At 42.5% G+C, this 18,511-nt stretch overlaps 2 protein-coding genes across 5 annotated transcripts in view; one reads left to right on the forward strand and one right to left on the reverse strand.

Moving 5' to 3' along the window:
• Nucleotides 1–12,791, reverse strand: part of LOC132973209 (serine/threonine-protein kinase BRSK2) — a 173,882-nt gene extending 161,091 nt beyond the window's left edge. For 3 of the 4 annotated variants that reach the window (XM_061036543.1, XM_061036544.1, XM_061036542.1), the window contains exon 1: nucleotides 12,419–12,790. In XM_061036543.1, coding sequence (XP_060892526.1) covers nucleotides 12,419–12,512 — 94 coding nt within the window. In that variant the 5' untranslated portion in view covers nucleotides 12,513–12,790. Of the gene's footprint in view, nucleotides 1–12,418 lie in introns of all 4 variants that reach the window. The other variant, XM_061036541.1, reaches the window with a different exon arrangement.
• Nucleotides 1–18,511, forward strand: part of ldha (lactate dehydrogenase A4) — a 210,655-nt gene that overhangs the window by 176,656 nt on the left and 15,488 nt on the right. The gene's annotated exons all lie outside the window — the stretch shown is intronic.

Genomic DNA, 18,511 nt, shown 5'->3' on the forward strand with positions numbered 1-18,511 from the left:
ACTTCATTAAAGAGCTCTGCAAAGGAGGGTGGGTCTTTTCCTTCAGTCAAACAAGACAAGGGGGGTATATTAACCGTCTTTCCTAGACAAGCAGGTGATTTAAAGACATGAGGAATCAGGTCCTTTTCTTCAAAGTTCAAGTCTCCTTTGAATGCGTTTGTTTGATATACAGCCTGCAGTATATGCTTCAAAAAGGAGGCAACGGGCAGCACTCTGTGTTTTGTGTGCGTTTTCTCCACTGGCTGCTCGGCCTATTTATAGTGCATTTATAGGGCAGAGAAAATGTGTCTTTTAATTAAAAGGTCTGCTTGATTTAGTGTTGTGATCTAGGCGAGACAGACAGAGAAAGAAAGGGGGTGTAAAGAGATGAAATAACAAGAGAGGAGGCCCAGAGTGAGGCCAACAGAAAACCAGCCAACATGCACCGCTCCTGTCGGGATTAATGAGCCTGATCTTTCCTGTGTTCGTCATCATCTGGGATGGTACATTTCTCGAATAACACATTTTTATGCCGATTCGAATCATGTCTGTGCACAGGTGCGTGTAAATGTATTCCTGTGTCTGTCTCTTTCTTACCCTGCTGTGTTTGTCACCGGTAACAGAGAGATCAAAAAATAACGGTACACACTCGCAGAGAAGCGAGAGAACAGAGCTGGAAGAGAGACACACACAGGATGACAAACAAAGCCGCGCTGGGTTCCTCCAGGTAAAGGTGTGAATATTTCATAAAGTCTCATTAAAGAGTGAATAGGAGAGGCTGCGGTTTAATGACACTGGTGAAGACAGAGTAATAAATTCAGGTCCAATGCAAACCTAATCAGCCCCAGTCGTTCAGACACAATCACAAGCTTTTGGGCATGTGAGACATGAGCCGAAAAACACCAAATGTTCCCAACTCAGAGGGAGAGACATCCCTCTTCAGCTTGACTAAACTTTAAAAAAAAAAAAAAAAAAAAAAAAAAGCTTTTTATTATTCCTCGTAAAAAACAAGTCTCCCTCTAAATGTCCCCATTACGAGGAATGGAGGGCTGCCCTTATCTCTTACTTTTTTTAAGGTCGTGTCATTTTAGACCAAGAGTATATGAAAATAGGGCCCGACCGATATGGAATATTTGGGGTGATACCCATATTGATATTGGGGTGAAATAAAATCCGATACCGATATATCGGCCAATATCTTTCTTAGAACTGTGTTCGATCTGTAGAGATAGATTGATATAGATAAAGACAAGAATGTATACATACATATACAAAAAAAATGTATCTTACATGTTACAAAATGATGTATAACAAAGATATATTGTCGAACCATGGAAAATTCATAATAACAATGTTGATAATCTATAACATTAATGCGGTTTATCAAGTATATGTAAAAAACAGTGGATAAGTTAATTAAAATCATCAGATTTACTGGTAATTGTAGTAATTATTAGTTAAGGCACTAATGCACAAATGCATAAAACATATCACAAAGGCTCCATTAAACTATTCAAAATGTCATCATGCACCAGCTAATGTGTTTTGTTATTTGTAAGTTATTTTCTGCCTGGTCCAATCTGCAATAACAAAATTTTTAGGATAAAGTTGCTCTTTCCTCAGAACATATTGGGAGCAATGCATTATAAAACCCAATCACAAACAGCAGTGTGAGTATGAATACACTCATACATACTATATGAGTATGAATATATAACAGTCCTGTTTCCTCTACCCTATATTCAAGTATTGATTTTTTATGTTGCACTAATCACTCTTCAAAAGCTCTGGCTCACGAAGTAAACACACGATCACATACTCACAAATGGTTATGTATATGATTTGCTATTTGGATTGCAAGTAAATGTTTGTTTGTTTGTTTTCCCTCACAGTGGGAGGGATGTGAGATAGAAGAAGAGAAGGGGGAGGGGAGAATCTCATAATAATATGAGCCTCATCATGATTTGATATTTAAATAAACATCTCTGCAGATATTGCAGAAGCAACCATATCATGTGTGTGAATGTGAACTATATTGCATAATTAGATTTTTTTTTTTTTTTAGACACATACTCCTGTGTATCTGTGTTAATGTAATTGTTAGGTAATGGAATTGGGTGGTACATTAGGACTGCATGTGTCGAGCTCTTGCAGACTGGCAGGTATATACTGCAAGGGAGGAAGCTATATGTACAGATTTAATTGAATTCCCTCTGCTATTGTATGGGCCCACAACACTCTGGCTTATCCAGCACCTGAATTGCTGCCAGTGAGATATAATCATCGTGCATGAAATGAGCCCTACCTGAGCAGAATGGCAGTGTGAGGCCAGGAGGCTGCAGGGGAATACCTCCATTAGGCAACAAGCGAGGGAACAAGGGAGCACGAGAGAGAGGGGTCAAGAAGGAAGGGGGTAGCATGAAGAGTTGGAATAGAGGGATAATGGCGACAGAAATAGAAAACAGGAATGGGTGTTGGTGTGTCTGTTAAGGTAATAAACAACTTCTGAGATCAGATGAATGGACAGGAAAGAGCTCTGGCTGTCGTATCTGGTATATTTGTTACATAAGCACTCCTGGCCAATGTTATGTATATTCATGTATAAGCAGAACAGCATTTTCTTTATAAATGTTCTGTAATACATTTTGATTAATTCTTCATTTTGAAGGCAGGAAGTCAGTTTCATCAGCAACCGAATGAGTGCAACAAGGTGCCATTCTCAACTCATGAGCTTAAACAATGCCATTTCTATGTTTTTCTGGAGTGATATGGAATATATGCTGCGATCAAAATACTTCCTAGAAGCACCACGACTGCATATTTTCTTGACAGAGACACAAATACAATGTATTGAACCGATACAAAAACAACACCAGAGGAAGCTGCTGCTGCATTTCAAACAGAAGCTAACAGGTGGAGAGTGCGTTACACGAAGACAAAAGTAGCTGTCATAATGATCATAATAACACACTCACATAAGCTATGTGTTGCCACACGCATCAGGGCTGCACACGTCATCAGTTTTTGTGTGGGGAGAGACACCGACACAGACAAATGGACATGTTGGCTTACATTCATGCTCTCATTATGCAAACCAGCAAAAACATCAAAACAGCTCTGAGGATGGCAGCTGACCGGCCAAAATGACAACTTACTCCAGCAGAGCAACACTTATCATGTACTCAGCATGTGTAAAAAGCACGAGAAAAATGTGTCGCGGTGTTTACAAATATAAAGCAGAGCACGATCAGTGAAAACATTTATGAGCACAATACATCCTTTTTTTGGATTTAACTTGTTTTAAAAGTGAAAATATGGGCCCTGACAGGTAAACACTTTAAAGGTTAAACAGAGGACAGGATTGAAAAGTAGAGAACTAAGCCTCCTGATAGTCTAGAAGGTACAAGAAAGTGCATGTGTGTGTGTGTGTGTGTGTGTGTGTGTGTGTGTGTGTGTGTGTGTGTGTGTGTGTGTGTGTGTGTGTGTGTGTGTGTTTGTGTGTGTCCTCAGGCTGCGTTCTGTGAGCTGTGGCTGCGTTTCCTCCAGTGATGACGTCAGAACTCTGCTGCAGTTAGAGGCAGAGCTGGGATTCCTGCAGGAACTAAAACGCATCCACTCTATACTGCCACACAGCACATTCCTGCGTCTCTGTGTGTGTGCCTCTTTTTTGCATCATGTGAGGCCTCCACTGTGCATCTGTGTGGATATTTGTGCCGAATTTGAATGACAATAGATGCAGTGACCCTGAGAGATGCTTTACCGCTGTGACTTTTTTTTTTTTTCACACTCAGAAACTGTGTCCTCTTGTGAGCCCCCCCCCCCCCCCCCCCTCCCCCCGTCTCTGCCTCTCTCATGTTCATGCGTGTCCCATGAGTTACAGCGCTCAGATGCTGTTATGTATCGGCAGAGAGCCCAGGAAACACACTAAAACCCATGTACACACACACACATACACATACGTACAAACTGCTTCACAAAACACAACAGCAACATCGGAAATAAGCAGCTTTTAGTGCTCTTTCACTTAATCACCCCATCAACTGCTCCATTAGTCATGAAAGACTGCAGAAAAAGACGAGGAGCGCAAAAAAAAAGACCAAAGAAAGGGGAAAGGAATACAAGTCAGAAAGAATGAGAGAGGAAAAGATCAAATATTCTTCTGACCCCTGAAAAAGACGTCATTTATCCACAGTTACAGAGAGCACTCACTGGATTGTAAAAGGCCAAAAGGTCACTCAGGCTGATGGATTATTCCTTCTGTACAAAGGCCTTCATTATGGCTTCTGACCTCACAGCAGAGCAGAATTTCATTTAGCGACTCAGATATGTAGGGTATTGAAGGGAAAGCAAACTCATCATTATTCACAACACAATAAATATGATTTTTAGATAGAGCCTGCCTTTTCAATCAATTTACATTCAATAGAGTTCTATGGCTTATTTCTTGTCTGGTTTGCATGAGTTAACAAAGACCTTTCAGAAAAGTGGAAAAGTTTGCTGATGAATTATGCATTCTGAACACAGTTCCTGATCTTTCGATGTTTGTATAGTTGCTCTGAGGGGAAAAGCTGAACGCATGTTGGTGAACCCGTCAGCCAATAGAAATAGGGCAACATCCAAGTGGGAGAGCGTGCTGGCCGTATTAAAAGATTTATGCTGATACACTTTCACAAACCAGTACAGCACTACAAGGCCAGAGATTTGGGGGAAAGTAGCTCAGACTGAACCGACAATTCAGGTCAGACTGGGGGGGGGGGGATAACACAAAGACTCACACCACTCACTGCCTCAAGTATGACGTCTCCCTGTGATCCGATTTCTGCCTGATGCATAGTCATGACAGAGAGTTTGACCTGGCAGTGTACTCAAAGCACTGACCCTTTCTCTGATATGGTGGCAACATGAAAAAGGCAAACAGAAGAAACAGATTGTCTTGGCCGGACCACTGATGCAGTAACGCCATGTTCCAGGTGGTTTTTCTGTGAAACTGGCATCAACATCCTCAGAAGTCATCAGAACAGCAAAATGATCCCGCTCCTCCTTCCCCTATCCATGAATAACAGACTCTTGATGTTATCGGTCAGAGATAAAATAAGTCGAGTTGGCTAACATAGTGTTTTATTCTTTCTACTCTGGCCAAGTGTCAGAAGTCAATGCCACAGAGAGCTGCCAGTGCAGCCTGTTGCTTTGTAACCAGTCATCCTCATCTAACTAAATCTCATTGAGGGCTGTCTGCTTCCTTTCAAATGCAAAGCCACATCTCAGGTGTTTCAGGCATGGGCGACATCGTGCTCCATAGCCTAAAGTGCAGACAACAGAGCGCGAGGCAGTGAAAACTCTGAATGCATCACAATTACCCTGCTCTCCGCCATCTGGGATGCACCGCACTCAGTAAATGAGTGCACAATTTCATTCATGTTCTTTTTCTTGGAAAACAGTCCAACGGGAGTTGCCAGCAGGTCTGCTGAAGCAACGCACTGTTTGTGTAATTTAAAAGTCATTCATTTGCTCTACTCACACTGAGAACATAACAATGCTTCAGTCAGTAAACTTTTCTTAATGGCATGGAATCCCAAGTGAAATAGCCAAATTAGCTAAATATGTAAATTTAAATAAGTTCTGTGCTTTGATGCTAATCCATAAAAAGTGCACTTGATTTATGTTGAATTTCTTTAAACTGCTTTTTGAAAATGCTACATTTATCCCTCTATGAAAGTAGTTAATTAGAGAGTAAGATTATGAACTTAACAAATACAAACTATTATCCACTCCAATAGAAGTTGAAAAAACATTAGCAGAATGCATTACATTTCAGAGACAATATTGTAAAATATCCTAGCAGTAAGAACCAAAACAAAGAACTGAATAAATATTAACCATACCACAATTTTTGTTCATATTTATAAGTACAGTCAGACTGGTCTATGACAAATGGCTTAGTGTGAATAGTGAAAGTGCACTGCAGCAGTTGGAAAAACTGTACCAAAGTCAAGGTCACTGGCCCACCTATCTCTTTGATAATGGATAAGGTACAGCAGGACAGACAGAGATGGGGGGATGAGCACTGAGCTTCCCCCCTGATCTGAGGACAGCCTGCCAAGGCTCGCTGAGCTGACAGCAACTAAAGCCGAGGCTCCCCACATGTGCTAATCTCCCAGATTTAAATGGGAACACAGCACACAACGCAGAGAGCACAGAGCAGGGCAAGCCTGTCTGATCCATGACCGTATGTCTGAGCACACGCACAAACACACAGCCAGCACAGGCGCACACACAGTTCACATTCATTCAGATACATAATTTTACTCTCATGTGAAAAAAATCTGTCAAATAAAGAGATAAAAGTCAGATTATGGCAAACTTGAGTGCGTTGTGCAACTGAGTTTGATTTAAACTTCAGATTTCAGCCACTTGAACAGTGAGGAAAAAAAATATGAGAGAGAGAGAGAGTTAGAAAGAGCATTCCCTTCCTTTCTTCATAAGGGCAGACTGGGAACCAGCAAGAAGCAGGGAAACCATGACAACCAGACAACCATGCTTGGCAACCAACCCAGTGTTCTCACAGTCAAAGCCAGACATGCGGCTCAGCAAGGGTTAATCTAAGCTGGGTGAGAGAGAGAGAGGGAGAGAGGGAGCGAGGGAGAGAGAGAGAGGGAGAGAGAGAAAGAGAGAGAGAAACAGGCTGATTAAGCCTACTGCTGTGTGCTCAGACATTTAGTATACTGTACATCTTAAATGGCAAATGTTTTACAAAGGCCGAATGAAAAGGAAGCTGACTTAGTGACCGGCTGAATTCTAGCATGAAAAGTGCACAAAAGTGATGTCTAGAAGTAAATCACAAAGCATATTCTATTGAAGCCGCAGTGTCAAGTCATATATAAATATAACTATTTTGAGCACCAGTGGAAAGAGAATCGGTGTGTTTCTGCTTGTATTCTCTTTGGAAAACTGTTTCAATTAAATTCTAAATAGCGTGAGGCAATAACAAATTTCTCAAAACACAGCAGCCGAGCATGGCTGAGGAACTCAGCGAGACAGAGGGAGTAAGGGAAAAAGATTGTGTTTGTATGGATGTGTGTGTGTTGTGTCATGGTATAAATGGTGGAAAATGGACCCTGGAACCATGTTATCCTAACCTGATTCTCCATGCTATACAACATGACAGAGAGACACAGACTGGGGATAAACAGAGTTAGAAGGAAATCCAAAGAAGATGTGATGGGGCCTGTCTTAAAAAGTACACAATAAATACACAAACACTCATTCATGATCGCCCTCAGAGACCAATTCTGCTATCCATCTCTTATTCACTGACCTCCCATCTAAACATTGAGCCCTTTCCTCCTCTGGGGGTCAGCAATAGAGAGATGAAAATCAAGGAGGAGGGGAGGATAATGAAGAGAGTGATCAATACTTTGCCTTAATTAATAACCTCCACTGCAGTCACAGCATTCAAGACCGCTTCATGCTCTCTCAGTTCAAGGTTTTTTTTCTTCTGTTTTTCCTTCTTCCACTCCTCCTCCTTCCCCTCCTCTTCTTCCTTCTCTCTCCTCCCCCCCAGTTCTCCACCTCTTTCCTCATCATTAATCTCTGAAAATCGTTGGCTACATACATTCCTCCCAATCGATGCAATTCCACCGAGGTCTTGTCTGATTTACCACATGGCTGAGTCCCTGTATGAATCTTGACTGGCCGGGGACGAGGGACATGAGGGGAAGAGAGATGCTGAGGCGGATGAGACGAGAGGGGCACTAAATGATGGAGACAATCATCATTATATAACCGCAGTCAAAGTCACATATAAGACAGCAGGAGAAGCACCATTTCAATGTACTTTTAGCCATAGTTTCAATGTGTGAATACATTGGCTCAGAAATGGCCAAAACAAAAGGTATTTATGTCTAAAAGCTCACAAATAGACACCATATGCATGAGCTTAGGCAACGACACACTCAAACCTACACTCCAACCATTTAGGATACATTTCAGGGCTGAGGGAGCAGGGCTTTGGCTTTAGCCACACATTCAAACAGCTGAGACCATGCTGGCTTGGCTTCCTGCTCCACAGCTCTGATCCAGCTTGCTAACACGGGGCGCTACCAGCTGGGAGCAACTCGGCACAGCCATTGGGTCGAGGCTTTCTGACTTGAATCCCTGAAAAGGGCCCACTGAAACAGGGGGCCTATGATCGCAGCCTTTTAACTCTTCTTTCACTTGCCAACTGAAGGTCAAAGCTTTATACTTTTTCAAGGTAATCTTGAGAACATAGTTGAGCTAGACACCTGTGTTTGAGCTCAACACGGGTATCAAGATTATTTTAACAGCACAGAAGCTGGGTCAGCGAGAGTTTGAGCACCTGCACCGCACACGTCTGCGCTCACAGATGCACTTAGTTTCTGTGGATTCGCCGAGTGGTTTTTCATTGACAGCATCGACTGAGCATTCCCTCCTCACTTGTCATCATCAGGAATATCATGTGCGGTGAAACAGTATGGATCTCTTTCAGCAGACAGGAAATCTTTTGGAGAGCCCATTGATCTGAATCTACCATCCCCTGCTTACCAGCTATCAATCAACGTCGTATTAACGGTTTAACATTAGCATGAAATGTGCTACATGGATCCCAGAACGGTCTGGTTAAATTGTGCATGCATGTGAATGTGTAAACGTATTAAAAGATGGACAAATGATGGCTTTTCTTTCACACTCTCCAACGCAGACACACAAACACAACCAAAAATTGCAACAGTGAAACTCAGTAAGAGCTACAAACTGACCAGCCTTTTGCTGAAATGGGAACAACAAAAACAGCAGGATGCTGGATTAAATGGCTCGTAAGCCCGTTGAACCCAGAACAAGAACTCTCCAACAGATAGACAGAAACACAGCAAGCCTAACAGAGAAAGACAACGCAAGACACAACATCACAGGCAGCTTTTTGTCAGACGAACAGTCAATATGAAGCCGCTGAAGCACGCGTGATTTCACTCTCTAAAACGTCAATCAAACAATCATGGAGCCTACACATCAACCTCCACCTCTTAGCCTGTCAATATCGGAGTCGTGCCAAAAAAACAAGGACTTACTCTGGATTAGCATGGCAGTGTTTTCCAGACAATAGGCCTCTATCCCACAAATCACCAGCCTCCAGGAACGAAGTAAAGGCGAAGCAGAGCACTGTTTTCCAATGCATTAGTGGAACACAGCAATGATTTAGCCCGTCTTAAGTCGCTGCACTGGCAAAACTACAAATCTACAATCTTTAGCCTTGTCAAACAAAGCCTCAAGAGTTAGACAACAAGACGGCTTCTCCTGCAAACCGACCTCTGATGGAGACATTTGAAGTAAGTTTTTCATCTTAATATCTAATCAATCATCATCCCACCCCTATCAAAGATGCTGTAGCTAAGGCACATCTGCTAACGGGTTGTGAGGACACAATACAGAACATTATACCTCCTACAGGGTAACATAAGGGGCTAATTCAGTATTTGACGCTGTTTGGCAATTTCAAGCATTATGAGAAACTGATAACTCTCGGACCTTGACGCATTCAACCCATGATACACAACACCTATACTGCACAGACACTATACGAACCATTTCACAGGTACAACACCCTAGTCAGGTTTCACCATTTAAGAACATAATTCCAAAAAAGGCCTTCACGCTTCTTTGGCTCTAGCCCCAATCAGTAACCAGCCATGCAGGTACTACATATATCTTTAGACCCCATCAGGCCCCAATGCACACCTGACAAAGGAGGAACCCTACACATGAACTAAAGAAACAAAAGATAAAGAGATACGACTAAAGGAAAGCAAGGCGATGGCATATCAAAGAAGAAAAGCTTGGTGTACCGTAAACAAATTATAATCAATGGAAAAAAAATGCCTGCCACATGCATCAGAACTCCCTCTTTGTATTTTACAGTAAAGTGGGGCAGCTAAGTTGCTAAGCTAAAGCTGGCCAACCAATGCTACCTTTGGGCCACGTGAGTGCGTGAGTGAGAGCCGGAGAGACTTTGGCTGTGTAGGGGATTAGATCATGAAGCCAAACCAGAACCACTGTGGTGGCCATGTGTGTGACTGTTTGTGTGTATTTGTGTGTGTGACAGGACAAGGCCCTAATCACTTAATGAACATGGAACAGCACCACTCCTCAGAGCAGGACAGCCAGATCAACCAGAGGCCCGCTTTCTCCTTCTCTTATAATACCAGCCAATGGCAGCCTGGGAACGCTCACAGGGGACTGAGGCCACTGGACGGTCCCAGCTGCCACTCATGATTGGGCCCAGCTGATTGGGCACCAACAGTTGCCAAGTCAACCCATTTCCGTAGGGCCTGGGAAAGAGATCTGACAGATTAACGACTGGTTAATGGGCGAATGGGATATTATGCACTGTCATTAATCTAAAATAGGGTTGGCATGGAACAGCTACACAGACGCCAGTAAGCAAATGATTTTTCTAACACAGAACACACAAACAGATAATGTAATGCTGTGTTACTGCTGCATACTTGAAACATGCAAATATAATTGGAAAAACCCAGCCTACAGTATCGAAATGAATAAATATTCAATTACAGAGTTCAATCTATGAGAAAATTGAAAGTCAAAATGGTTTGGAGGACGAAGCAGCAATATATATGTCATTGTTTGCTCTGCCATTCCTTTGACATCCAAGGCTGTAAAAATAAATGTATCCAAATCCGCCTCAACTCACATAAATACAGCCTGAGCTGTGGATGATCTCAGAGACACCATATCATTAAACGTCTGTGCCCAGCGGACCATAGAGCCAGCTCTATACTGCCATAAACAGCCATTAGACACTCCTGAGAGCTATCTGAAGGAAAGCTCCGTCTGCCTGTGAGTGATCCTCCTGAAAACAAACGTGACTAAATATGAGCCGAAGAAGAAAGGGAGTCTCGGCGAGGTGTTTTTAATATTGCATTCGTTATGAATCTGTTATGAGAGACTGGGACACTGCCTGCAACACTAATTTCTGTTTCAACATTGTTTGATCATACTTCAGTCATCACACCACAGATTAGAAGATACCTTGCATTTCAAGCAGAATAAACAGACTTTGGATTGCGACGCATGTTCTTGAATTCTAAATAAATAGGGGATTTGAGCGAGTGCTGTCTTGTGCTGTCCAACAGTCAATGAAGGAGTAAAGACAAAAGCAAAGAGGCAAACACCTTTCAGGACAACTGGGGACTCTCCAGGTGAATGAAGTGAATATTTCCAGAAAGCATACTGTCTGAGAGACACACACAAACATTTGCACGCACGCACGGCTGCTCAGCATGACCAGCTGGAGCGGGTAGAGGGAAGCAACGCCTTCATTGTAGCCGTTTTAGACAACAGATGGGAGGAAAATCTCTCAGCTGAGAGCAGAGAAAAAAAGAGGAATCGTCTCTTAGCCTCTTTCTCTTTAAGGGTGGTGTTCTTGCAGAGCATGCTGCATCACTCCTGCCATCCATGCACTGGGGCTGTACCTCCTCTCACATGGCTCCACTGCTGGCTGAATGGAGTTGATCGCAAAGGATATACTCACAAAAAAAAACAGTCATGGATACTGGGCAGAACTCACACATTAACAAGTCATGCTTAACATGCAAGTATCACCTAGAACAGCATGATATATTACAGCAGGCAGTCATCTGTTACTGCTCACATGTGCTATAGTAACTTTAACAAACTGCAATGTCATTGCTGGGCAAGCTGAGATAAAAACCATGTGCTCATTATTCAGGAATCCCAGTTACATCCTTTGGGTGTTTATGAATATAGATCAGTGTAGTCTCTTATTTCCCAGCTTGTGGTGTAATCTGTCAAGGTGGGACCCTCTACCATCCATATCGGAGGAAACCCACGTATTGCAGTCAGAGCCTGTAGGAGAAAAGCCTGCCTCCTTCCCTGCCTGCCTGCCTGCGGACTAAGAATAGATCAATGTATCAGGCAAATCGGGATTAACGGCGCTGTGCTCCAATCACAGGACACACACACACACACACACACACACACACACACACACACAGGACAGTCAGGACACAAAAAAGTTAATTTTCAAAGCCCATCACACTGTCTTGGTTTTTGCTGTTTGATGGTTTCCACGTTGCTCTGCTCCTGATACACACACCCAGTCCAACGCCAACGCACAACCAGCAAACCAAATGTAAAGCACCTATAATTCCCCTTCGTCCCACTGTGTTAGCAAAGATTAGGCTGTGTCAGCTCGCCAAATAAATTGTGTAACAACCACCCAAAAAAAAAAAAAAAAATACCCACAAGGCTCGGCAGGTGTTTGTAAGTAAAGCGGTTAGTTATTTAGCACCTGCAGACACCCAGCCGGTCAAGTATCAAATCGCTGTGTAAAAGAAATAGTCCAATTACAGAAGGATGCAGAGAGCAAGCTGTCCCAACTAACCTGTCTGTCCTTTGCCCAGCGTCTTCTCCAAACGGTAAGGTCCCACGTAATTGGCATGTTGGGCACCACTGTTGTCTTTACCGGACGATGACATGTCGAATCACTGTGAATGTTAAGACACTTTCTACAATAAAGCGCAGACAAATAAACACTCCTCGCTGGAGGTCCAAGCCGCTGTCGTCTTTTCTCCTTTAACTCCACAGCTTCTTCTTCTTCTTCTTCTCTCTCTCTCTTCTCTCTCCCTCTCTGTCGCTTTCTGGCTCTTTTCCCTTCCTCACTCGCTGTTTGAGGAGGTGAGGCTCGCTCTTTCTCTCCTCTTTTCTCCTATCGCTGCAGACGAGCCGCAAGTGCCTTGAATATCATGGTTGGTGGAAGCTGTGTTACCGCTGTGCGTCCGTGGGAGGTGCTGCGGAGCCGTCACGGACGAATGACAGCGGAGTCATCCAACCAGTGAGGCGAAAGCCCTCGAAACCCCCGCCCCGTTTCTTGTTGCTGGAGCATCTTTGCGTTTTTTTTCCAGAAAAAAAAAAAGCAACAGTTTTTCAAACCACATATACTCAACTGTAACATTGTTAAATTTAGCTAAACGCTGCAGGATGACACAGCTGACTGGAACTGGAACTTTCTGGGGAAAAAAAACAATTAAGATTTTTGAAACTTTAAATGATTTTTGCTAAATGTTTTCACAATTTTAAGCTATGTCAAAGAGCCCCTGTAGGTATTTTGTAAGACCATTACAAAAGTTATAGTCTTTGAACTGTGGATGATGATTTTTTTTTTCACAAACAAATTAAATAGCTTTGTTAGGCGTAGATGTGGAATTCTTCATAAAATCATCCACCCATGAAATCTTGAATCTGTAAAATATAGTCTCTTTTCTAAAACGTGTCTCCTACAACACTGAAAAGTATTTTCTCAACATATGTGCACCTGCAGTCTGTATGCATGTCAAATATCCAAGTAAAGAAACAAAAAGACTAACACATGACCATAGCCATCATATCCAAAGTGAAACACTCATTTGAGGGAATTTTAATATAGATAGAACAATCCCCCAAAAACAATTGATTTAAACATGGGTCCCCTTTCCTTCTGGTGCAAATTAGAAATGTAAATCAATGAAATTACCAAGACACATCCATCCATTGAACCTCAGGCTTTCAGGGACCCATGTTGTTATCAAGCACTGAGGCATTTGTCCACTCTGGTCATCTGGTAAATCCAATATCGGGGTCAACCAAGACCCAACTACACTCTCCTATTGAAGCTTTACCAACATCACTCAGAGAACCATTTCTCCCCGAAAAGGGTTACAACGTTCATAAAAAAAGTATACTGATTTAGTGTAAAGAGGGGCTTTTATATTCAAGCGGAGAATTGTACCAGAGGGTTTGCTTTCCCCTTGCTCATCTTTCATACCTTCTCTCCCTCACACGCACACACACACACTACAAGCCCAACTGCACAAAGATTGTGTGCGCGTGTGTGTGTTTGTGTGTCTAAGGCAGGGGGAGAGTGTGTTGGCCCTTTGATTCATTTCACACCCCACTGGTCTGAGACCTGTGACTGTGGCTCTGGCCTCTGTCTGTTCCTCACACCCTGGGAGAGTACAGGTGTCAGGGGACACATGCAGCAGAAACACACAAAGATATTCATGCACACACACACACAAACACACGCCAGAACCACTCTGTGACCTCTAAATATTTTTTAACAGAATACAAGGTTGAGGGGGCTGCTGAAATATTAAGCAGCAGGATTGCATCAACACCACACCGTTGGCTACTTCAAAGCTGAATTCTAGAAAGCTTCCCTGGCTCTCTTCTAAATAATACAAACTCTACTGAACTATGATCACTGCATTTCAATAAAGTATTACAGGGGAAATTATATTGATGTGGTGCATGTTTTAATTTCATTCACGCTCCCTCTGCTCAAAGGACAAACAATGGCAAAAAAGAATGTAAGCCTGCAGTGTAATAAACATCAACCATTTTTTACAAGCAAAATGAGTAATATAAATTATATTTAAGGTATGAATACTGCTTTACATAGGATACATGTACCTAAACAAACATTTTAATCTTTAAAACAGCAGTGTAAGAGAAGAAATGTTCCGCAATTTCCTCAATTCTCATTCATGTAGCAAAGTTTACAAACTGCTCATGGCCCAGTTTGTTGCCTTTGAGGTCTGTGTTGAGCATGTGTGCCGTTTCCCCTGATGCCCTTCATCACACTGGGAGCTGGGCTTGTGCATGGGGAAGGTGTAACCCAAAGTGTCACCCACGTGACCACACGGTGCCAGGTGGACCGTGCATGTGATGTCAGCGCCAGGTGCCAGGTGGGCTTCATCTCAATAATGCATCATGCCCAGCCTTGGCACAGGCAAGCACACCACTTTGAAGTGTTCCAGAAACATCTGTAGCTTGAGTTTTAATCACCTTGCCTGTACCTCCCTGCGTCCCATCAATCCTTCTGCACTCCTCCACAGCTCTACATCCCTCTCTTCATCTTCCCCGCGAGGAAATTAATGAGAAGTTTTTTGTTTGAGCTTGTGTGGTAGTGTGGGCATGTGAACATGTGTTTATGTGCATATTTACAGAGCCACAGTGCTGCAAAATTCAATCAACAAGATAAACAAAGTTTTGAACAGTTCCTTGTCTTTTGAATGTCTTTGAATTTCAAGGCAAGAATTATAAGAGTCCTGTTGGAGACCCAAATTGACTGTTTGCTTAATTGCAATGGCTGCAACCACAGGCAATAAACAATAAACAGGATGTGCATACTAATAGTTTCTTACCAACAAAGTGATAAACAATGTAATACAGTCATATTATTGTGTACACTGCCAGATCTCTTTGATAGAAAGGAGACTGTATTTGCAAAAGTAGAGATGTGTTGATAGATTACGTGTGCCAGCGGGGAAGAGAAACAGAGGGAGAGATAGAGACAGAAAAGTGGAACAGATTTGATGTACGGCTAAAGTCCAATAACCTTGGACGTGAGAGGGCGCACAAACGGCATAATATCTCCGCCATGCTGCTGTGTAATGAATAGCTTCATAGCAGAGTCAGGCCAGTTCATCAGGCGGACGTAAGCACATTACATGATGCTGTTTCTGTGCATAAACTACCAGCAATACATTGTTTCCAACTGTTATGCACACCAACACCAACACATACACATGAACCCCCAGCCCTTCAGGGTCGTACAAACTGGTTATTGCCAGCGAGCAGCGGGCTGGAAGCTGTTGGCTGTTGCCGGATTGGCCGGCATGGCATGCTTGATTAATTAGCGTGTCATCCACATACAGAGTAGACCATTAGTGTTCATCTGCAGACATTTAGAAAGCTGGAGAGGAGAGGAATGAATGAAAGGGTAATTTTGGGATGTCCAGACCTCTGCTTGACACATATTAGAGTCATCTGTTTGGCTCTTTGTACTGGAGTGCAGAACACAAACTAATGAAGGAGAATGAGGCGTAGCAAAAGTAAAAGAAAAACACGGCGTCAGTGGCAGAAAAAGAGGCAGCAAATGAAAGAAAGTTGTGGGAATTTGTGTATATTTTTCTCTCGTGATGCTGTTTCTCATGATATCGATAGCTCATCCTCCCACAGCAGACATAAAGGTCTTAGGGTCAAAAAGGGCACACCCAAGGGAAACAATGGGAGAGGTTATCCCTTCCACAGTAACATATAGATCTCTGAAAGAGGCACGTGGTAAATGACATGGCTCTTATTTCCATACCTCACGTGTAGGTGTGTGAGCATGCAAGTGTAAGAGAAAGAACGTTTTCCTGAAAAGCTATTCTCAAGGAAATAAAGACAAATTATAAATAGAGAGGGTAACAAAATCCATACACTAAACAAAGATGTAACACAAGAAGAACTGCTCCACATGTACAGTCAAAAGGTGTCTTATAGTCACATGTTTCTGGGATACAAATCTCATAATGATCCAGACACTAAAGGACACTTGTGCACGTCTCAGAGTCTGAATGAGCATTATGTATTGTGGGGGCACTTGAGACTCAGCCACTTCTCTATGCAAATGATGAGTGAGAATAAACTCACACAACACTTGTTCACACACACATATGTTCCACCAGGCAGCAGTATGTTGATGTACTATGATCAGTGGTCGGCTGGAGTTCATTTCAAATGTCAAAACACTGCGCTGCTTGTATGCTGACATGCCTTTGAGTGAGGCTGCGAGGAGTAGACTTACCAGAGGGAATAAACCTCTCCCTTACGCACAAACACACACACACACACACACACACACACACACACACACACAAATACACAAGACCACAGCTGCAGCTCCACTGCCCCCTGCTGGTTAGGAAATGCACATTCTTCACTTCTGAAGCCTCCAACATTCCCCCACGGGGAGACCCTTAAAGCTTCAATACAAGGATATGGAATCACTGATTGCTCTTTTTGCAGTTATGAAAATTCACTTTCTTAATTCAAGTGTTGCCTGACAATAAACACGCAAAGCAACAAAGACCATATCTTAGATTTTCTGACATTGCACCAAGTGTTACTCATCGCCCCTCTCTCTACTGACATCATGAAATCACATCCACAGTCGTCTGACCCAGTTTACTTCTGTTTCTTCATTCTGCTGCTGCAGCAACCTCTGTTTACAGCAACGTGATCTCTAGCATGTTGACATATGCTCTTATTTGAGTTTATGGACAGAAAATGGAACCCTGTTGAAGAATCCACTTCAGCAAGCCCATTAATGGTGTTTATTCTTTTTTTAGAATAAAGCACTCAATGTAGATAGAGCTGGAGAGAGGATTTAAAACATTTTAGTTTTTATCCACATATGCTCTCATATAGATACCTGAACATGCACAATCACACACGCACAGACACTCACACACACACACACACACAAAGCAAGTCATTCCCCTTTAATCATTGCTTTTCGCCCATCCAAAGAACATAATTGTAGTTTAAGAGACAAACTGTTAGTGATCATGTAGAGGGCTTGGCTGTGGCGTTGGATAATTAGGCTGGCTGCATGCGCCTCACTAATCACAGGGACATTTAGTGACAGCGTGGGGTGAAGGACTAAAACAACTACATTTAGTCGTAATAAATTCACTAATCACTCAATCAGCGCGCACAATCCCTGTTGTCTCCCGAGCTCATTATCAGTTTAGATTAAAGAAACACAACACACATAGAGTACGAGAATAGCCTCTCTTGGGATAACTCCAGGCTTCAGTGGATTATGATGGCCACGTTTTTTGGAGCTTTATCTGTATTTTGAGAACCGATCATCCCAAAGTTTCTATCGTGTTTGTGCGAATTAGTGAATAGAAAAGGACTGTGATTCTCTTTGCACTCTATTTGAAATACACTAGTCAGGCAACAGTGCCCCATTGGTCATTTCTATTTCCAGGCTGGTTGTTACTGTACACATATCTGCAGTTATTCAATTAAAAGTATGTATTTCTTCACATTTTTCCCATTTAATCCATTAAACCTATAACTGACCCTCTTCTGAACCTACTTTGAACCCTGTTTCATGTATGTTGTAGATTCCTGACCTGACAAAAGGGGAAAAAAATGGCAATTGTTAAAAGCATCGACAATTTGCCAATACCCATTTAGGCACTGTTAGGAGCAGTGGCTTCTGGAGCTGGCTACACAGGTGACCTTTTCTTGTTCTACACTAGCTGAGTACCCTTGAAAATGACTCACACGCACACACAAAAGCAAGCTTTGCTCTCTGGCCAATTTGAAATCTGCCTCTGGCAAAGTCATCCGCTTCAACCTTTCGAACCCGGCTCTGTGTGCAAGGTACATGATTTAATGGACTTGGAAGAAAAACACATTGTACATCATGTTTCATGTACACTAAAGCACAAGGTGCCTTGCCCTTTTTTACTCAACCTAAATTGCTGTTATGCCGAGAAAAACAAAGTAATTTATAGTTTAAGCATCCTTTTTTTTAACACTCAAGAATAAACATTTCCATCACTATAAGGCAGGTGATGAGGGAGTTACCTCAGAGGATATAAAGAAATCTGTCTTTGGGCTTTTAAACCTGACTTGTAATTGCTGACAGGATAAT

The sequence above is a fragment of the Labrus mixtus genome, chromosome 4 (assembly GCF_963584025.1).
Source record: "Labrus mixtus chromosome 4, fLabMix1.1, whole genome shotgun sequence".
Lineage (NCBI taxonomy): Eukaryota > Metazoa > Chordata > Actinopteri > Labriformes > Labridae > Labrus > Labrus mixtus.